Genomic DNA, 21,987 nt, shown 5'->3' with positions numbered 1-21,987 from the left:
CTGCTGCTCTTCCTCCCACAGCCACCACCTCTGAAAGAGGCCTCATCCCTTCCTTTCACAGGCCCCTCAATGCTGGTTCCCCATGGGGAGTCATCCAGGGACAAGGTCTAGGAGTCGGTCACTGTGCAGGCATGTGGTGGGGAGATGTCACCACATGTGGGACTGGCCATGCCACCATGGCAGATGTGGTGGCACTGTGGCCTGCTCTGGGGACCCTGACCTGCAGGCTGGGTGCCAACCCTCCTGTAAGCCCCAGCACGCAGCCCCTACTCTGGAGCCTGGGGCCATCCCTTATGCCTGGTGTACGGTTAATAACCTGGTTTGGTTAATGATCCTTGGGGGCTCCAGGAGGACTGGCCAGGGATTGTCTCCTCCCCAGGGCACCTGCACAGCACTGTAAGCAGTGAGCCCATCAGTTTGGAAGTCTCCCGTCAATGATTCTAAGCAGTGCAAATACTGAGCACCTGCTGTGTGTGGCCACTAGGGACTCAGGGAGGAGGTGGCCAAGTCTGACTAATGGGGTGTGCAGGTGATGGCGCCTGGTAACCTCAGGAGGTGAGTCACAACCACCATAATCACCAGGACTATATACTTGGCTGGGGGTGGGGCTGCAAGCACAGATTATTTCACCCAGCAGAACCTCCAGCGGCGTCCCGCAGCTGTTTCCCCTTCTGGAAGGGGGATTGGAGAGCCTGGAAGCCTGCAGACTCCTGTCCCAGCCCAGAATGCTGCCCGCGGGGACACCCCCACGTGGGCAAACCCTGGAGGACGCCCCCCTCCTGGACGACCCCCGCCCGGCGCAGAGAGCCCGCCCCGCCCTACCTGCGGCTCCCCGTGCCGAGCCCCGCACCCCGCCCGCCGTGGCCTGTGTCCGCCACCGGAAGCGTCCGCCGGGTCCCCGCAGCGCAGCCGCCATCGCCATCACCGCCATAGCCACGCGGGGCCTCTCGGGCGCCCGGGGCTGTCCGCTGCGCTGCCTGCGCCGGCCCGGGGCGGGTCCGCCTGGCCAAGGACGCCGCCGCCGCCGAAGGCGAAGTGAGTGAGCTGGCGGACCGCGGGGATCCGGCCTTGGGTGGGGTTCTACGGACCCGGGACAGATCTGACATGGGGTGGGTGGGGTCTCCGGACCTCTGGTGGATCTGATCTGGGGTGGGGAGGGGGGCTCTTCTTCGACCTGGGGCGGACCTCATCTGCGGTGGGGGGGGGGGGGGGGGTCTCCGGACCTGGGGTGCATCTGATCTGGGCTCTGTTCTGGGGTGAGGAACTCCGGATGCGGGGTGGGAAATTAGGATGCCTGTGAGAAAGGATCCGACCTTGGGTGGGAATCTCTGGACGGAAGGGACTGTGATACCAGACTGGGTTGAGGGAGTAGCAGATCTGTGTTGGAACGGGAAGATCCGACTTGGGGATAAGGTTCTAGACAAGGATAGGGGATCCGGCCTTCTATAGGGATCTAGACCTCAAGATGGGGCTATCTCCCGGGGGGAGTGCTTTGACTTGATGGGCTTGCAGAGGTCACACTTGATCTTTGAGCTGGGATGAGACGCTTGGGAGTGGGAGAATTGTGGGTGTCAAGGCCTGGAGGAGCTCAGTGACAAGTTTTCCCCTGGAGGCCTGATGGGCTGACCCCTGGGGTACCTCCAGGCTTTTCCTTTCAGGGAAATGGCTGCCATGAGGGAAAGGAAATGACTGGAGCCCAACACTCCAGCAAGGGCTAGGTGAGGGTGGTGTGGCCCCATCCCCATGTGAGAATGTTGAGAAAGAGGAAGTCACTCCAGAATGGACCTGTTATACCAGCCTTTCAGTTTTTAAAGTCAGGGACTTTTCTTGACCAATTGCCTGGGACTGAGCTTCCCTGACTGCCTACTGCCTGCTGCCTCCCAACTCCCAGAGGTGCTCTGAGGAGCAGTGTCGGGCCTAGTGGGGAGAGAGGTGCCATAGACGAACACAGCTGGTCACTAGTTACAGCAGTAAGGACAGATTTTATTCAGTAACTACCCACAGTAGGGGAAAGAGCTGAGCTCCATTCAGATTTGTTCAGAGGCACTGGGCCTTTCAAAGGAAGGGTGAATGAGTGGGGGAGGGGGATGGCAGGAGTGAGTCAGGGAAGTGAGAAGTTACGAAAAGTGGGAAGAGGAAGCTGGTCTGTGTAACACCCATTTGGATGTGCTAAGTCATGCTTATGAAAGCTCCCACAGTGACTTGGAGATGGAGCCCTATCCTCAGGTGTTTGCTGGAACAGTCACTTCTTTGGGAAGCCTGGAGTTCTCTCTGGCATGCACCTTAAGGGGGCTAAGGTCATGCTAAGGATACAACTTTGAGCTGTTAGATGCTATTTAGTGTTTGTTCAAGTCTTTATAGGCCAAGGTTGAGGCCTAGTTGAGAAGAAGGCTCAGAGGAGCCTGGATAGAGTTTGGTCAAGGAAAGAGTCTTTGGCAGGTCTCTCCCTCTTGTTAAAGGAAAGAAGAGATGTTCTTTCTGCTGAGTAATATAAGCCCATTTCCATTTGATCACCTTTTGTTGAACCATCTGTTGGAACTTGCTAGTAGAGGGTACTTGCTGGATGGTGCCAGTGATCAGGCATTTAATGAGGGGCATTTCTATGGGAACAGAAAGAAAAGCAAAGATTAAGGGTTGGAACTGACCGTAAACCTGATTTTTGAGTCCCACAGATGGCCAGTTGGGAAGAGTTTAGACATTGACCCCTAACATCTCTAGGTTGTGGAGTGAGGACCATTGTGGAAATCTGGTGGATTTCCCAGTTTGCAGTTTTGAGTGTTTATGGTCATATAGTATAGACATCAGTGTCACAGTCAAGATTATTTCTCCAAGCAGAGCATGGAAGATGTGGGAATTCCCATGGACTTCTGAGTGGCCCATGCAGCTGCAGCTCCAGGAATGAAGGTGCACACACATGATTTGTTGTGTGATGAGCTCTTTGAGAGTTATATCAAATTGTCTTCATGCTTCAGCATGCGGGACTCTTTCAGATCCTGGAGGAAAAAGGGCAGCAACAGGACAACTGGAGTCCCAGGAAGGGTCTGGGCAGTCAGGTTTTAGTTCTCAGTGATGCCAAGTCAGGAGGGAAGGGAGAAAAATTGGAAACATCAATTTGGAGAACTGTAGTGAGATGCTGAAGGAATCTAGAAGAGCTGAGGGTTGGGTAAGGGCTGACAAAATATGTAAGATGGAAGAATGCAGTCCAGTTCATAGGTAGTATAGTAAAACCTCAAACACAATAAACAGGATTAGAATCTGATAACCCACAAGTTTGTATTATTCTTTTCCATTGAGATATAACATTTCCCTCTGCAGCCACTTCCCTTTTTGATCAAAGATAATCACACAAAGATTATTTTTGTTTACAAAATCATTCTGGTCTTGTTAAATTTGGCCTGATTATTTACATAAGTGCAGCAAAAATGGCAATTGACCACATAGGCCTTGTTAAGTTTGCTTTGTGGAACTTTTTATGGGGAATCTCAGATTGGCATTTTAAAAGCCTTTCAAGGCTAGGAAGCCAAAACAAGAACTCACAATCAGTTCACCTGTAGATTTGGGTGAGTTCCTCTCTACTCAAGGTCCCCCAAATACCTTAGGGTTCCTGGGTCTGCCAGGAAGGGATGTTCCTTACTCACCTTGGGAGTAAGGCTAGGATCTTCTGTAAGCCAAGTACAAGCCTGGTTTTTTCAAGAGGGCTTTGTAAGCACTGCCTCCTTGTAAAATCAACTGTAGTTCTCAAAACTGTCTGGTCATGTCTGATTCCACGCGTCATTTTCAAATATGACATTCCTTGGTTATATAATCAGCCTTTTCAAGTTATGTCCTATCACAAAGAGGACAGGTTCTTACTGAATCTATGCAAATAACTATATTGCCATGAAAATAAGAATACTTAATAATAGTTCCCAATTTTTGGAGAAACGGAGAAAAAGATAAATGCTTTGGTTTTGTTTACAAAACTATTAACTTGCTGGAGTGTTATGACTCACGGGTAGCTTAAGAGAAAAAAGAAGGGGCGCCTGGGTGTTTCAGGCAACTGCCTGAATGTAGAGTGTATGACTCTTGATTTCAGCTCAGGTCATGATCTCACGGTTCGTGAGTTTCAGCCCTGTGTTGGGCTCTGTGCAGACTGTGCGGAGCCTACTTAGGATTCTGTCTCTCTCTCTCCCTCTTTCGACCCCTCCCCTGCTTGCTCATGCACACGTACCCATGCACTCAATCTCTCTCTCTATCTCTCTCAGAATAAATACACTTAAAAAAAAAGTGGGTTTTTTTTGAACCCAGAAAATAGAATACTAAAGAGCCAAGAATATTCCAGACTAAAGTCATACAAAATTATAATCATCCTTTATCAGTTTATTCTGTTCCATGTAGTTAATTCTTGTCCTGCTTGATCTTGGTTAGTTTCATGAGCCCATCAGTTTCTCCACTAGAGCTCTGGAAAGCCTTACTCAGTCCCATAACATTTCAGAGTTACTGAAGCAAGGCCATCAGAAGTCTGTACCCCAGGTACCTGTCATATTCCTTACCATGGATCTTGGAGACAGTCCCTTCCGGTTGAAGACAAACCACTCTGGCCTGTAGCTGACCGCAAATGCTTTTGCAGAAGCAGCAGAGCGAAACAAAAACTATCTGTGGGTGACAAAGACTTAAATGGCCAGGGGTTAAAGATTTGATGAGAATCCCTTGTAAAAACACCACCACTGGGGCACCTGGGTGGCTCAGTCAGTTGAGCTTCCAACTCTTGATTTCTGCTCAGACTATTATCCCAGGGCTTGAGCCTTGGGACTCTTTCTCTCTCCTTCCGACTGCTCCTCTCCCCTGCTCACGTGCCTACCCTCTAAAAAAATTTAAAAAAAAAAATTTTTTTTTAAGTTTATTTTTGAGAGACAGAGCATGAGCGGGGGAGGGGCAGAGAGAGAGGGAGACACAGAATCTGAAGCAGGCTCTAGGCTCTGTCTGAGCTGTCAGCACAGAACCTGATGTGGGGCTTGAACTCACAAACTATGAGATCATGACCTGAGCTGAAGTCAGATGCTTAACCAACTGAGCCACCCAGGTACCCCTCTCTAAAAAAAGTTTTTAAATAAATAAATAAATAAATAAATAAATAAATAAATAAATAAATAAATAAATAAGTAAAATAAGTAAAAAACACAACTGATAATAAAACTTGGTCATTTCTATAACATCCATACCATATTTACTGGAATTATGACTGATAATATCATACCAGGACATTTCCTGGTCTCTGAGGGTGCTGGCAAATTTATAGGAACTTTATATGATTTCTGACATCCTTATATTAATAACATCTATTCATAAAAACATCATTTTTGGAAGGTTGAGCCACATGTTTTATCTGACAGTGCCTTTCAGGAAATCCAACAGGTCAATTAAAATTAATTAGTTTGGGGCGCCTGGGTGGCTCAGTCGGTTAAGCGTCTGACTTCCACTCAGGTAACCATCTCGCAGTCCGTGAGTTCGAGCCCCACGTCGGGCTCTGTACTGACAGCTCAGAGCCTGGAGCCTGCTTCCGATTCCGTGTCTCCCTCTCTCTCTGCCCCTCCCCTGTTCATGCTCTGTCTCTCTCTGTCTCAAAAATAAATAAATGTTAAAAAAAATTTTTTTTAAATTAATTAGTTTGACATGTCTTTTTTACAAGGTGAAAGAACAGATCCTTTGAGATCTTCCAGAGACCCTCTAGGAAATCCCAAAGCGAGCTTGAAATCAAGAAGATCACTTAGAATTTGATTTGGGGAAAGTAGAGTTGTCAAAAATGTCAAAAGGTTTGCATGCTTGACTAAATAGGATCCCAGGTCACTATGAAACAATATTTGGTTATTTACTTAACCAAAGTGTCAATAAAAGAATCGAAAAGTAAATATTGGAGATAACATGATTGTAAAAACAAAAACAAAACCAAAACAAAACTTGGCTCTTTGGATAGTGAGAAGACCAGGTTCTCTTAAGTAATCAAGAACATGGTAATAACACAAAACACAGGAAATTATTTTGATAAGATAGAGGATCTTTATTTCCTCAAAAGGTAAAGATTGGTAAAGATTACTCAAAGGGTAAAGAAAAGCCTTTTACAATTTCTCATTAAAAGCAGACCAGTGATTCAAGAAGTTTTGTCGCTTTAGCAGAAAGAAAACCAAACTCTAGTTTTGCATGAGGATGTTATTGATAGTAAAGCTCATTTCAAAAACTATATATGAATCCATTTAATCTTAGCCAGCTTGGATCTCATAACATAAAATTCTTTTTACCACAAATTTTATACAACTTTCTATATCCATTCAGGTTTTTGTCCTATACTTTCCCCTTTTGAAAATGTAACTCCAGGACAAAATCACTATCCTTTCCTTAACAAAAACAATTATACATTCTTTGCATACTTTTCATGTGAAACACATCCTATTTTTCTCACATTCTTTGTTTACAAAGTTGTTTCCCTTCACTCTTATTGTTTCTAGTAGTTGTTTTATTTTCATATGATTATAATTTTTAGCCATTTGCAACATTTATTTTATAGATAAAGCAAGGAAGTAGATAATTGTGAATTGTCAGCCATACACTGGTATTCTGTAACAGATTAACAAATTTTATGAATATGCCATTTTGTAATCTGTAGAGGTATATACTCTGAATAGTACAAATTTTTTTAACGTGGCAAGAAGAACATACTTATTAACAGACCCAAATATCATTAGCCTTCTGTACCATATAAAAACAAGAAGTCAAGAGTATAAAAATTAAACTATAATTAGTAATGAATGTTCCAGCACTTTATCTTATGTAAAAATTATTTAGATAGTCAAAGAATATGTATTATGTAACCTAACTTGGCAAAACTCTAAGGCTACAAATTACCGGAAAGATTTTGGAGACAGTTTTTAGGCAGATACATATATATGTGTGTGTATGTATATATATTTTTTAGCAATATATATATATATATTTTTAAAGTAACGTCTTAGCCATGTGTGTACATATATATATATGTGTGTGTGCATATATATATATATATATAACTTTAGCCATATGTTGTATATATGTATGTACATATATATATATATATATATATATATATATATTTTTTTTTTTAAGCAATCTCTGTCCCCAGCACGGGGCTTGAACTCATGACTCCAAGATCAAGAGTCACATGCTCTACCAAATGAGTCAGCCAGGTGCTCCTAGGCAGATATATTATAAAGCACAATAATTGTTAAAATAAAGTTTGTCAGAATAGGGACTTAGTTTGATGAAAATCAGATTTATCATTTGTACAATCCTAAACCTTGAGTAGATAGAATATTAGCTTATTTGACTAGGAAACCAAGTGGAGTAAAAATGTATGTTTGTGAGACACCTGACTGGATCAGTTGGTGACTCTTGATCTCGGTGTTGGGGGTTCGAGCCCCATGCTGCATATAGAGATTACTTAAAAATAAAATCTTAAAAAAATATATATGTTTGCATTCCATTTAATATTGATAACACTAAAGATACACCTGTTTCATTAAATCAACAATATTAAGCCAGTCTTCTGTCATAGATTACTCAAATTATGTTAACCTGAGAAACAGTTGAGTTGGTTCTTATATTTCTGAGAGTTTTGGGGAAGATTTAGTTTATGTAAGTACTTATTTTTCTCTAAGCCAATTAGGATAGAACTACTTTAAGGGATTTTATAAATTAATTTGGTAATATCACCTGGAGGTAGAGAAATACCATACATACATACACACATGTATGGACGTACATACATACTTACATACATAAACATACAGATTCAAATAGAGATCTCATGGTTTTCATTTAAAACTTTTAGCCATGCATCAGGCATAAATACAATTATACCAAACTCACTAGTTTATATAAGAGTTGGACCTTATGTTTCTGGCAGATAGAGCAGGTTAGTTACCTGTTCAATAGGAAGGCTAAAGCTTTTCACTAGTGTTCCCGGAGGAGGCCTTTAAGATCTTTTTGCCCTGATATATAATCTTATGGAGGCCATGTTTGTTTCCAGTTTGCTTTTTTTTTTTTCAACCCCAGTGAGTTACTTTGTTACTCAGCAACCCCTGTGAGTTACTCAGTGAGTTACTCAGCAAGCCCTGAGTCCTTTGAGAGCCCCCAGTGGGGCAGGGGGTCTACATGCCAGTGACTATGGGAGCTGAGGGGCTGGAGGGAAGGGGAAGGTATGGCAGGGTGGACTGGGAGGAGGAGGGAGGGGCTTGCAGGGGTCATATCAGAGGATGTAAGGTTGCTGGAGGGGGAGCAAAGGTGGTAAGCTAGGAAGGAGGAGAAGAGTGGATGGAAGGGAGAGGTCTCAGAGGAGCCACTAGGGGAGATCAGCAGTTTCCCATGGAAGCCATTGAAGTTCCAAATTATCCTTAGTAAAGTCATGCCAACAGGAAAGGAAGTCATGCCAACAGAAAAGCAGACAGAATTAGCACCATGGTGGCATATTGTCAGCAGGGGTGCAAGAAGGGGGTTTCAGGGGGCACCTGGGTGGCTCAGTCAGTTAAGCATCCCGACTCTTGATTTCGGCTCAGGTCATAATCTCATGGTTTGCCCCACATTGGGCTCTGCGCTGTCAGCAGAGCCTGCTTGGGATTCTCTCCTCCTCTCTGCCCCTCCCTCTGCTCACGTGCGTGCTGTCTCTCTCAAAATAAATAAATAAACGTTAAAAAAAAAAAAAGAAGAAGAAGAAGGGGGTTTCAATCTACTGAGAAGCTCCTATAGGAGGAGCAGGATCAACCAGAGAGACAAAAAGGCCTCCCCAGAAGCCAGGAAGGACTTCCAGCCCAGGAGCTACCTTCTGGAAGCTCCTCCCACCCACCCTCCAGAGTATATTCAGAATCATAGAATCAAAACCTGTCCTCACTGCTGTAATGGACATTTGTTGGGAGCACTGGATCAGGAGTCCGAATCGCTACCAGACTAGTGAGCAGTGAGCAGCAGACCAGAGATGGGACAAAGGTCCCTGTGGGTGCTGCCATCCAACCTTTGAAGAGTGAAATGGGGAGTCCGTGTTCAGCTTGTACCCAGGGGCAGGGCTGAAACCACACAGTTGCTGGGGCTTGCTGATAGTGCCCATGAGCTGCCAGAACTTCCCCAGTTCCCAGGCAGAACGGGATCTTGGGCTCTGTCCTGTAGGGCTGGCCTTGCGGCAAGTGGCCAAGTATGGCTTGGCCATAATAAGGAAGGTTGGGGGGTGGGTGTTACTTTTGACATCTGGGGAAAGAGGTCTAAGAGAGGGACGCTGCATATACACTGTAGGCCCGTTGGAAGGAAGTACACAGGGCAAGTGGACTCTGCTGTGATAGGAAGACCCCTTCCCCTGCCTCCAAGGACCCCGAGTGTACAGGCAGGCGTCCCTCCCTGGTGTCTATGCAGCTCCCCACCTGATACACTCCCCCCCCCCCCCCCCCCGCCCCGGGGGCAGACAGCTGGAGGGTGGAGACAGACTCCTGAGTGCCTGGGTGCCCCAGGGAGATGAGAGCAACAGTTGTTTTTCTGGATCTTGCTTCCTTACTGGGGAATGGCACGTCCCTATTCCTTTTTTGGAACAGGGAGGGCCACAAACAGGGTTGCCGGTTTTGTCTTCCACTGTTTTCTTTGGACTGTAGTAAAACATACAGAAGTCAAAATTTGCCATTTTAACCTTTTCAATGCTACAGTTATACAATTCAGCGGTATTAACTACATTCATCTTGTGTACCCATCGTCACCATTTCCAGAACTTTTTCATCCCCCCCAAACACAAACCCTTTACTCATTCAACAGTTCCCCCTCCCCGACCCCAGCCCCCAGCAGCTTCTATTCTACTTTCTGTCTCTATGGATTTGCCTTTTCTACTTATTTCATGAAGTGGAATCACACAGTGTCTATCCTTTTCTGTCTTTTTTTTTTTTTTTTTTTTTTTTACATAGCATGATGTCTTCCGAGGTTCATCCATCCGTGTAGCAGCATGAATAATTGTCTCATTCATTTTAATGACGAAGTACTAGTCCATTGTACGGACACACCACATTTTGTTTATCCATTCGTCTGTTGATAGATGGGCTGTTTTGAATAATGCCTCTATGAATATTGGTATGCAAATATCGGTTCAAGTCCCTGCTTTCGGTTCTTTTGCGTATGTACCCAGGAGCTGAATAGGTGGTCATATGGTAATTCTATATTTAACTTTTTGAGGAACCACCAAACTGTTTTCCACAGCAGCTGCACCATTTTACATTGCTGTCAGCAGTGCACAAGTGTTCCAGTTTTCCCACATCCTCACCAACGTTTGTTATTTTACACACACACACACACACACACACACATATCTTTAAAAAAATTTTTTTTAACATTCATTTATTTTTGAGAGACAGAGTGAGACAGAGCATGAGTGGGGAAGGGGCAGAGAGAGGGGGGTACACGGTATCCAAAGCTGGCCCCAGGCTCTGTGCTGACAGCTCAGAGGGCTCAAACTCACAGACTGTGAGATCATGACCTGAGCCGAAGTCAGACGCTTAACCAACTGAGCCACCCAGGCGCCCCCATATGTATATATTTTTAGAGGGAGAGTGAGAGAGCGCATGCAAGTGGGAGAGGAGCAGGGGGAGGGAGAGAGAGAATCCCAAGCAGACTCCACACTCAGCACAGAGCCTGACACAGGGCTCAATCCCAGGACCATGAGATCATGACCTGAGCTGAAATCAAGAGTCGGACACTTAACTGACTGAACCACCGAGGTGCTCCTGTTATTTTCCGTTAAAAAAAAAAAAAGAAAGTTTTTTTTTTTTTCAATAGCTCTCCCGGGGCGCCAGATTGGCACAGTCGGTTAAGTGTCTGACTCTTGATCGCAGCTCAGATCATGATCTCACAGTTCATGAGTTCAAGCCTTGTTTCGGGCTCAGCGCTGATGGCACAGGGCCTACTTGAGATGCTGTCTCTCCTCTCTGCCCCTCTCCTGCTTGTGTGTGCACATTCTGTCTCTTTCCCCAAGTAAATAAATAAACTTAAAAAAAAAGATAAAAAACAATAGAAAAGAAAATAGCCATCCCAATGGGTAGTATGAAGTAGTATCTCATGTGGTTTCGATTTGCATTGCCATGAATAATGATGTTGGGTATCTTTCCATATGCTTACTGGTCATTTGTGGATCTTTGGAGAAATGTCTATTCAAGACCTTTGTCCATTTTCTAATTGGGTTGTTTGTCTTTTTGTTGTTGCATTGTAGGAATTCATGATTTGCAAATATTTCCTCCCATTCTATGGGTTGTCCTTTGGTTCTCTTGATAGTGTCCTTTGATGCTTTTAATTTTAATGAAATTCAATTTTTTTTTCTTTTGTTACCTGTGTTTTTGAAGCCATATCTAAGAATCCATTGCCAAATCCATGGTCATGAAGATTTACTCCTATATTTTCTTCTAAGACTTTTATAGTTTTAGCTCTGAAAGTCAAGTCTTTGATTGATTTTCAGTTAATTTTTGTATGTGGTGTGTGGTAAGAGTCCAACTTCATTCTTTTGTAGGGGAATTTATTTGTCCCAGAACCATTTGTTAGAAAGACTGTTCTTTCCCATTGAGTGATCCTGGCACTCTTGTTACCAAATCATTTGATCATGGCACCTGAGTGGCTCAATCAGTTATCTTCCAACTCTTGATTTCAACTAAGGTCATGATCTTTCAGTTGTGAGATTGATCCCTTCATCGGCCTCTGTGCTAGGCCTGAAGCCTGCTTAAGATTCTCTCTCCCTCCCCCTCTGTCCCTGCCCAACTCATGCTCTTGCTCTCTCTTACAAAGGAAAGGAATGGAAAAGAAAGGGAAGGGAAGGGAAGGGAAGGGAAGGGAAGGGAAGGGAAGGGAAGAAGGAAATAATTTGATTATAGATATGAGTGTCTGTTTCTGGCCTCAGTTCTGTTCTGTCAGTCTATATGTTTATCTTGTGCTAGTACCACACTGTCTTAATTACTGTAGCTCTGTAATAAGTTTGAAATTAGGAAGTATGAGTCCTCCAACTTTATTCTTTCTTACAATTGTTTTGGCTATTCAGATTCCAAATGATCTTTCGAATGGATTTTTCTATTCTTGCGAAAAATGCCATTGGAATTTTGATAGGAATTGCATTGTATCTGTAGATGACTTTGGGTGGTATTGACATCTTAACAATACCAAATCTTGCAGTCCATGAACATGGGATGTATTTTTGTTATGTCTTCATTTCTTTCATGCCCTCATGATACTAAATGTATCATCTATGGAGGCCTTATAAAGCTTCTTCAGTGAAACACTGAAGCCCATGAGCAGCTTTTCTTTGCCCACCACTGCCCTGAGGTCAACAGCCATGAGAGATAGGAATCCCAGGATCCTGCATTGAAGTTTTGCCTCCAGCCCTCAATGTAGTCAAGAAAGCATGTATGAAACTGTGCTCAGTGAGCCACTTCAAAACTTACTTTATGGCCTGTTTGAACATACATAAAACAGAGAGGATCTGAGCATGCCATTTGGCTTCCATACCCTGGCCTTTTGGCCAAGGTTGAGTTTCCTTTATCCTCCTGATGATCCCTCCTCCCCTTGTGGTGGTTTAAAGTCCCATCATTGTGCTTTCTGTTTGCATGTCTGTTAGGTAACCAGGACTCAAGGTCAAAGCCGAGCCTCCCTTCAGGTGTGGCCCCTCCCTGTGCCCTCCTGTCAGCCCTGAGGAACACAGTGCTGTGCAAAGTTATGAACAGACAGACCTAGAGATTAGAGACTTAGAAGCCAAATTTTTAACAGAATTCAAGTATTATGGAGATTGAAATTTATAGTTTATGACTCCAGGGTCCAGCAAGTAATTGATTATTTAAGTGGAATATTACTTCTTATTTTTGATATATATTTCCAACCTTTATTGGATATTTTTTTAAATACAGAGAATAAAACAACATGACACATTATATCATCACCCAAACACTACTATGAGTATTAGTAGGAATGCTAACAAACACAGATGTGTGGTTAGGAAATCCTAAGCAGTGGAAAGTTCTGGCTCCTTCAGGCTGCATGGGCCTCCCCTCATCGGTCCCTGTCATCTGTCCCCTAGAAAAGAGAAACTCTGCCCTTATCCACTGTACCCACCCCCTACCCCGTGTCCCCTCATCTGCCTCCTGGGTTATGGTGCATGCTGCCCTGCGGGAGCCCTTTCCCAGGGTGGCCCCTGGAGCTATGGCAGACAGAATACCCGATTCTCACTTTCTGGCATGGTGGGACCCAGGGCACACCGCAGGCAGGGGCACCCCACTGTGGTGCCAAGACTTGGCCATACCTGCTCTGGACTTTGGGCCTTCTGGTGTAATCTGTGTATTTGCCCTCTTGGCCCCTTTTTCTCTTTGGATCATCTTTTTCTCATTGATTTGTATGTGTTCTTTGTAACTCACTCTTGGTCTTCTATGTCATTTCCAAATTTATAGTTATTTTCCTGGGGAAATATGGCTTAAGCAAAGTGGTTCATTAATTTCTCCTGCTTTTCATAAGGGACAGATGCACATCCTGTCATAACTTGCAGGGCAGTGCTGATGAGGACCAGGGAGACTCTCCCTGGTGTCCCTGGCCGGGTGACACTGCAGGGGACCTCTCACTACCTCTTTGGGGCCTTTTGCTCTCAGAGGATGGAAAAGTGAAGTGCTGCCCTGGTGGGCAGGGCTGGCCTTTGGGAAGGGGCCCAGATATCTGGACCCTGGTCATTTTTAGCCTACAGTTTCTGTTGGTGTTTATCTAAAGGCAAACAAATTCTGCACAAATGTTATCTGTCTTGCTGCTGAGCTCAGAGAAGGAGCACACAGACCCCTCAATCGGCATGGGGGGCAGGAGCTGGCTATGAGAGTGGCTCTGAAGGTCAGGGTAGCACTGGGAGCAGAAGAGCAAGTGTGGGCCAAGGAACCGGGGCCACTGCATGTGCATACTCCAACCTGTTGCCAATACATCCACTCTGCCTTGTGTAAATAGGCCACATGGCCTATACCACCGGCATCTGGGTGTCTACACTCACCTGGGGCAGAGTCTCAGCTTCCTGTTCATCCTCTGCCCTGTTCTCCTCATGGTCCACCACTGTCTCCTCATGGTCCAAGGTGTGGGGGTTTGGAGCCCTCAACGGTCCTCAAAGTGCTCTTCCCACTGAGGCCCTCAGTCTGCCTGCTCTCCCTGATGTGTCTTTCCAAATGGGAGCTTCTGGGAGTGCAGAGTCCTGTGTGGTGGTGGCTGTGGTTCAGCAAGCCTTTCCTGTGAATAATCTGTGGCAACCATGGGCCCCAACAGAGGCTTCCGTGTTCCTCTTTATTTTGTCCTTAACCATTTTATAAGGGGTCTGGCCTGAAATCTCAGCATCTACCCTGAATATCTTGAACTCTGCTCTGTGCTAATGAGGAACCCAGGGCTGAGTGGCTCAGCCTTGTCTGTGTCTCCAGGGCCCCACCTGACTGGGTCCCGAGCTACCTGCCTAAAGGGTGGCTTGCCAGGGGAGGTTGTGCCACACTTGTCATTAGTTGTCTGATAGAGCTGGCATGTCTCGCTTACCTATGGTATAGGCGGCAGGACTGGCCTTCATTCTGGGACAGACACATGACATGTGGCCATCCCTGAGGGGAGTGGTGAGTGAGTCTATGCCCTGAGTGCCTGGCCTGGGGACCGCCTGTGTTCTTACCTGAGAACTCACTTAAAGGGCCACACAAACCTCCTGAACTGTTCCTGGTGTGAGCACCCAAGGGAGCTGCACACAGGACAGAGCCTCCCCTGTGCCCACCTCTGTCAGAGCAGCAGCTGACCCAGGCTGTCTGGGAAAGCACCCAGGGAGGAGAGCTGTGATCAGCAGGTCCCCAGGCAGGATGGCCAGACATACCTACTCTGTGCACCTGATGGCACAGCCCTGGGGGCAGGAAGCTGTTTGGGGGCAGAAAGGTCTGCATTCCCCTGATGTTGAAATGAGCCAGGCAACTGGGACTCATAGCTAGCTTCTTGAACCCTGGGCCCCCATCAGCATTGGCAGCACCCCCAAACTGAGGAGAGTGTGAGGAAGCCAGGAGGGGCAGGTCTGCAGTTAACGCCAGGGTGGTTTGAGCTCCAGAGCTGGCTGCAGGGCTTCCAGGCTAGCCACAAGGCACTGAAGCCCGCTGCCTCCCGCCTGGCTCTCTGCCCTGCCCCTTCTCCCCCCTCTTTCTCACTCCACCCTATCCCTACCCCTTCTCAGATGCTGGAGGCCCCACCCCTGCTGTTGGCAGCCTTCTCATTGGGCCTGGTGCTGCTGGTGCTGCTGCTGTGCCACTCCTACTCGGGCTTCCTCCTTATCTACTGGAATGAGTTCGTCCTGCAGCCCCTCTACAACCTGTTCATGGGCGACACCAAGGAGCAGCGCATCCTGCGTCATGTGCTGCGGCATGCCGTGGCCGGGGACCCACAAAGTGTGCTGGAGGCCATCGATACCTACTGTTTACAGAAGGAGTGGGCTATGAATGTGGGTGACAAGAAAGGTAGGCAAGCCCAGCCTGCAGGTAGCAGGCCTGGGAATGGAGATCCCCGATGGAGGAGGGCAGCCTGTAAAGGAGAGGCCTGTTATCACCCTGTTTCTGGATGCTGGGGTAGGGGCTTGTCTGGAGCCTGGAGGCTGGAGCTGATCACCCACCTTCCTTGGCCAGGGGCAAAGGCTGTGCAGAGATCCCAACACCCACATCTCTGTCCTCGTGGGGAAGGAGGGACGTTTGATAAACTGCCTGGGACCCTTCCTTGCCCCATACCTACTCACCTACGAGTTGGTGGTAGGCCTGACACTGGCATGCCGTCTGATGGAGCTGGGTGAAGGTGCAAGGCAGGCAGTGGGTTCCTGGCTGTCCCTGCTGGTCATGAGGGTGTACAGAGCTCCTTGGACTCTGCCCAGCGCAGGCACCAGGGCCCCCTCCTGACCTTTGGACTCCAGCCTGGGGCACAGGCATGTGCTGTGCTGCACTCCTGGGAGTTGGGCCCTCATGGGCAGGGTGGGGTGAGGGCTTCTACAGAGGGCAGCTCTCGTTTAGGACAAGTTGGGGTCAGCCAAGAATCATCTGAAAGAGAGGGACCAGAGTGTGCTGAGACCCAGAGGCCTGAGGGACCCTGGGAGTTTAGAGAGTGTGTTTAGTGGGACAAGGGGAACAGGGGAGGCAGGCATCTGTAGGGACTGATGCTCAGTTTGGAATGAGCAGGTCCAAGACCAGGAGTGGGTCACTTCCCTCTGCCTGTGCTCACCCTCTCATCTGCCCCGCAGGCCAGATCTTGGATGCAGTGGTGCGGGAGCAGCGCCCATCGGTGCTGCTAGAGCTGGGGGCCTACTGCGGCTACTCAGCCGTGCGCATGGCCCGCCTGCTGGAGCCCGGGGCCCGACTGCTCACCATTGAGCTCAACCCTGACTACGCCGCCATCACCCAGCAGATGCTGGACTTTGCAGGCCTGCAGGACAGGGTGTGTTGCTGCCCCAGGGTGATAAATGTGGACACTGAGACACCAGGGGTCAGGTGCAAGGGGGGAGGGGAAGGGTTTGGGTCGCCCCAATGCAGTTCAAGGCCACATTTATCCTGTTGTGCCTGGCCTCATGGCACCTCCTAGGCCAGACTTCACAGAACCCCCAGCAGCTCTATGAGGGAGGTCTTGCCACCCCACTCCACAGAGCAGGAAACTCCCAGGCTGTCCTTGGAGGGAGGGGGGTAGAGTGGAGACTTATCTTCCCAGAACCCCAGAGAAGACTGGTAAGGACACTTGAGTGTCCAGGAAGGGTAGCCTGTCCCATTTGGGTGTGGACACCAACAGAGTGACGTTCCAGGTAACCGTTGTGGCCGGGCCATCCCAGGACATCATCCCCCAGCTGAAGAAGAAATACGATGTGGACATACTAGACATGGTCTTCCTTGACCACTGGAAGGACCGGTACCTGCCAGACACTCTTCTCCTGGAGGTGAGCTCTGCACCCACCTGGTCCACATGGGCCTCAGTGTTGGTGGCTGGTGCAGGGGCCGCCCCAGGTGGCCCTGGTGGCACAGGTGATTTGGGCAGGCCCACCTGAGGTCACGGAGCATGGAGGGCCAGAGGAAGCCCCAGGGGTGGTGTGGAGATGGGAGGAAGGTGGTTCTGGGCAAAAAGCCTCAGCTAGGCCCGCTAGGTAGCCTGTGCAGGGGCGGCAGGGAGGGGCGAACACTAACAGGGCATCTCCTGCCCATTTTCCCCAAAGGCTCCTTATTGTGCATCCCCCTGCACCCCTATCTCACCATCCTCATACCCAATCCCATACCAGCCCTTAACGCTGCTGCTTGGCCAGCCCCAAAGTGGTGACCAGGGAGGCTGCCTCATCCCCAGGTAGGACCCTGGATGCGCTATTAATGAGCTGACCCACGAAGCTTAATATTGATGACCGCTACCTTGTCTGTCCCAACTGGGCAGTCAAGATCACACTTAGTGGCTACTTGGTCCTCCACTGAGAACTGGGGAGGTTTTGCCCCACCATGGCCTCCCCACCTGGAGGCCAGCATGGAAGGGTCCCATGTTGTCTGTGTCATGCTAACGCATCTCAGCTCGCACAGGGGCTGGTCACTCGGCCCAGGGAAGAGAGGCCATGAGCATGGTATGCATGGCCGTTGGAGCCATGGCTGAAGGCTGGGCAGGACCTTGCACACAGTGAGTGGTTCTGGAGCAGGCATGGAGGGCCAGGTGCCTGGATGCAGCAGGAAGGAACCAGCCCTGGCCTGGGGTCTATGAGGGCACAGGATGTTCTGGGAATGTGGGCCAGAGCCATGTGTGGAGGGCCTTGAATGCCACACAGAGTGGGGACATGAGGGGCTTTAAGCAGGTGAGAACAAGGTTAGATCTATCCTCAGGAAAGATCCCTGTTGGGGATAGTGGGGAGAGATGGCTATAGAGAGGGTGGTGCAGAGACCTGGAAACCTCAGGGAAGGGCTGAGAGTGGGGAGGGGATCCATGGCCTAGAAGTTGGACCAGTCACCTGCATTGGCTGAGATAGGTGGTCAGTGGAGGGATGTCAAGCTGTGTGGGGAGCACAGCTGCCTGGTAGAGGCCCAGCTCCAGGCCAGGGGCGTGAACCTGGAAATCTGGTGTGGAGAGCAGAGGCCAGGCAGCCAACCCAGCTGGGCCTGCACAGGGATTGGGGAAGGGATTTCAGCAGCTTTGGTGTATGTGATAATTACAAGGGCCTGCATTTATAGAAAAGTAGCAAATATTGCCATTTAGAAACTAGGAAACTAATAGTTTTCTCAGTGCTGCTTGTTCAAAGCTGGTAATTATCTCAAAAGAAAAGAAGTCATGAATTGGGAATGAATACTTTTTTAAACACACATTCCAAAGCCCTGCAGCTGGGCTCTGCGGGGCCTTGGTTTATGCTGGGTCAGCCTGGGGCTGCTGGCTGCTCTGAGGAGGCCCCACTGCCATGTCACACAGGCTCTCCACAGGGCAGCTTGAGTGTCCTCACAACAAGGCGGCTGGCTTTCCCCACAGCCAGGAATGGGTGACAGAGACGGAAGGAACAATAAGGGAGCCATCGTGCCTTGTATAACCATCTCTGAAGGCATACACTGCCACTTCTGCCTCCTTCTCTTTGTTACAAGACAGTCACTAAGCCTGGCACACACCCAGTGGAAAAGGAACCACAGAGTTTAAAAGCACCTCAGGTACAGGCTACCTGGTCCTCTGAGGGCTGTTTCCTCCCAGCAGGGGTTAGCACAACAGGTTTGCTCAGACGGGGTGGGCTTCTCCAGGGGGTCTGTGTCCTCCATCAGGAGGCGTGATGTGTGGTGAAAGGTGGGGTAAGTGCTGCCATTCTCTCCCTTCTGACCAGTTTCTTCAAGGATGGGTAGGCCCCAGCACCCTCCAAACACGTCCAAACCTTCTTCCTTTCATTCCTTCTTTCATGGTCAGCTCGGTTTTTAGTGTCTGATGACTTGTCCCAGCTGGGGCCAGCAGTACCTACTGAAGTCAGCTCCCGAGCAGCTCGACCCCACATGTGAGGCTCAGAGCCCTACTCCTGGCTCACCTTGTCCATTTCCCGCCGGAGACCTCAGCTCCCCTTCTAGGGCCTGGGCCGGGGTGCCTTCTCCCGGATACCTGTTTTAGGTTTTTCTGGCCAGGATTGCTAGGGAGTTTTCTTTTTAGAAGAGAAAACGCTCCATGCCTCACAGTGGTACTTTCTGTTTAAATTCTGGCTCATGGATTGTCCCTAGCCTCACTGACCTCACAGCTGTGTTTTCCACTCTGGCCAGAGGACCCTTGGCTTCCCCCACAGCCCACAGGCTGAAAGTGACTGTGGTCACCACCAGAACTGAGACCCTTGTAAGACTCTGTCCTAGGGCACATCCCTGGAGGTATACAGAGTTAAATCCCCATGTTTTAAAATCACTTAGAGATGCCCATTGTGTGTGGTCCTGCTAGCAATTTGAGACACTCCTGGGGTCACTTTGATTTTGCTTCTGATGTTTGGCATTGCTTTTTTTTTTTTTTTTTTTTTAATTTTATGATCGTGTGAAAAAGAAGCTCCATGCTTCCAAAGTTAAATCTAGGACAAGGCAACTGGTGTGACCCATTGCCCTGGTCTGACCCTCTTCCACAGGCAACCATTTCCTCTCAAAGTTTTTTTCTATTGTTTCCTATATTCTAGGCAGCCCCACCCCCAGCTCACCATCCTGGCTGGGTCCAGCTGCTGCTTCTTCCTTCTGTAGAGCCCAGGCCCAGGCATTGGTAGAGATAGGGTGTTCAAATGCCAGAGTTTGGGGATGTCCAGGGCAAACCCCCAAGAGGCAGGCTTCTTGGTGGGGATGTCTGCCCTGCCTCCACCCCCATCCCTCCAGGGTCACCCTCGTCAGGCATTAGGACCTCCAGTGACAGTGCACAGCAGCCCGTGCACTGGGCACCAGGCATCTCACCTGGAAGAACCGTGTTTTCCTGGCACTGGGTGACTGAGGGCCCCACTAGCCTTGAATCAGTCCTGTGGCCTGAATCCTGGCTCCACTGCCTCCTCCATTTACTCATCCAGCTAGCATTATTAGCCACTGTGCATGCCCCATGTTGTTTTAGGGGCTGGGGATGCAGGACCTAACAAAGAGCAAAAGATTCGCCCTCACAGAGCCACATTCTGGAGGCAGGATTTGTGCTCAGCACAGCCCTTTCTTGGAGTGGCTGCTGCCAGGGAGGAGATGGAAGGCAGTGGGGAGACCCTCATGCCAGGAGCTGACTCCAGGCCAGACAGAGGCCAGTGTGTGGAGCCTCCACCTGGCCAAGAGCACCTAACCTCCCCATTTGTGGTTGGTTTGATGGGCACCTGTCACCCTCACACCTTCCCACCATCTGTCCCCTGCAGGAGTGTGGCCTGCTACGGAAGGGGACAGTGTTGCTGGCCGACAACGTCATCTGCCCAGGAACACCAGAATTCCTGGCATATGTGCGCAACAGCAGCCGCTTTGAGTGCACACACTTCACCTCGTACCTGGAGTACTCGACAGCAGTGGATGGCCTCGAGAAGGCTGTCTACATGGGCCTGGATGGCCCAGCACAGCCTTGACCACCCACCCACCCTGCTCCAGGCTCCCTTGCCAAGCCTGGTTATGAAAAGCACAACAGATGCATTCCCGCCAACCCTGCTTTTGCAGTTCTGGGGTCTGTCCTCAATGTAGCACACTTGAGGCTTGTGAGGCCAAAGCCTGCCTACACTGGACCCTCTGCACGGCGACTCTGGGCTGTCACCACTGGTCCACCCTAAGTGCAGCCAGCTTACCATGCAAAATCACTGGAATACATCTGGAAAGTACGTTTGTAAATACCAATCAGGACAGGTGGTGCCTGTGATGGTGTCACTCACTCCCACCAGCATTTTCGATCAATTAGGTTTCTTACATCGACAGGTCCTCAGGCACTGACATATTCAGCAGACATTGGAAGTTGGGGGCGGGGGGGGGAAGTTGGGAACATTTGGAAACTGTTGGGCTGTGCACTTAGTCTGTCCTTCAGGTTTGCCATCACCAGGTGGCAGCAATGCCTCAGTGATGGCACTGTGCCCAACAACTTCTATCCACTTGTGATTCCTGCATTCTTTCACCTTCTTGTAAAGAATGAAACACAACTTTACTAACATCAGCTCAGTGTTAATAATCCTATATGTCAGTATCACATTTAAAAGATGCTAAAAGAGAAATTAAAAATCTAAATATTTAAATAAAAGAGATCAACTTAGTGCTTCTTTTTAACTGCTGCCCTGCTCCTTCTTTCCTGTGGTGCCATCAACTCTGACACCACACCCAGTGTTCCCCTTCACTAGATGCTAATGCTGGCCTGGGGGCTCATGTGGCCGGGCTGAGGGTACCTGTTGCATCCCCATGGGAATGTCCGTAGGCTGAGGTGAGCCCCCATCTGGAGACTGTCCTGGGAAACTGAAACAGGGCACTTGGTCAGCCTCTGTGTCCATTTCTGACCAAGCAGATACTAGGGAAAGGTAGACATGGGGCCCCACCACAGTGCAGGGTGTAGTCTCTGGCACCTGGCCCCTTGGGGTCCCTGGGTGGCAGTGAGTAGAAGCAACTTGCCCAGTCCTTCCTGCCTTGTTTACGGAAGAGTGAGCTCAGACCAACTCTGGCATTTATAGATTGCCCAGCTAGCAAGTAATGAAGTAGAATTAGTTTGCATCTCTCTAAATCCACAGCTGCCTAAACCAACCCTGGCCCTCTGGCTCCCTCAGAGGCTCCTTAGGGATTCCCCTACCCACCCACCCCCCCTCCCCCACCCCATCCTGGCTGAGCCCGCCTGCATGTAGACGAACCTCTGGCCAGGACACCACCCTGGGACCCAGGTCCCAGTTAACCACCCAGGAGCAAGCCCTCTCCTCTGAGCGTGTAGAAAGGGGATCACAGGAGCCTGGGAGTTCATGTGTGGAAACACTCCTGGGGCCTAGGAGCTGAGCCCCCTATGGACACCACCTCTACCCATTTCCCACCT

The 21,987-nt window shown here is 48.8% G+C and overlaps 2 protein-coding genes across 11 annotated transcripts in view; one reads left to right on the top strand and one right to left on the bottom strand.

Annotated features, from left to right (window-relative positions):
* Positions 1-931, bottom strand: part of TXNRD2 (thioredoxin reductase 2) — a 51,328-nt gene extending 50,397 nt beyond the window's left edge. For all 6 annotated transcript variants that reach the window (XM_043559372.1, XM_043559379.1, XM_043559374.1 and 3 more), the window contains exon 1: positions 823-931. In XM_043559372.1, coding sequence (XP_043415307.1) covers positions 823-931 — 109 coding nt within the window. The remainder of the gene's footprint in view (positions 1-822) is intronic.
* On the top strand, positions 925-21,242 carry COMT (catechol-O-methyltransferase). Of its 5 annotated transcripts, none has more exons than XM_043559382.1 (6): positions 925-1,035; positions 15,224-15,503; positions 16,271-16,464; positions 16,823-16,954; positions 17,291-17,352; positions 20,360-21,242. In XM_043559382.1, the coding sequence occupies exons 2-6, from the start codon at positions 15,224-15,226 to the stop codon at positions 20,670-20,672; spliced, it is 981 nt and encodes a 326-aa protein (XP_043415317.1). In that variant the 5' UTR covers positions 925-1,035; the 3' UTR covers positions 20,673-21,242. The 5 variants fall into 5 exon arrangements, with proteins under 5 accessions (XP_043415317.1, XP_043415315.1, XP_043415319.1 ...); XM_043559380.1 differs by having other exon boundaries at positions 17,228-17,352; XM_043559381.1 differs by lacking the exon at positions 925-1,035 and adding an exon at positions 1,091-1,109 and having other exon boundaries at positions 17,228-17,352.
* The last annotated feature ends 745 nt before the right edge of the window (positions 21,243-21,987 follow it).

This window comes from Prionailurus bengalensis, chromosome D3 (genome assembly GCF_016509475.1).
Source record: "Prionailurus bengalensis isolate Pbe53 chromosome D3, Fcat_Pben_1.1_paternal_pri, whole genome shotgun sequence".
Taxonomy (NCBI): Eukaryota; Metazoa; Chordata; class Mammalia; order Carnivora; family Felidae; genus Prionailurus; species Prionailurus bengalensis.
Note: the sequence above shows the minus strand (reverse complement) of the source record. Positions and strands in the feature narration are given on the sequence as shown.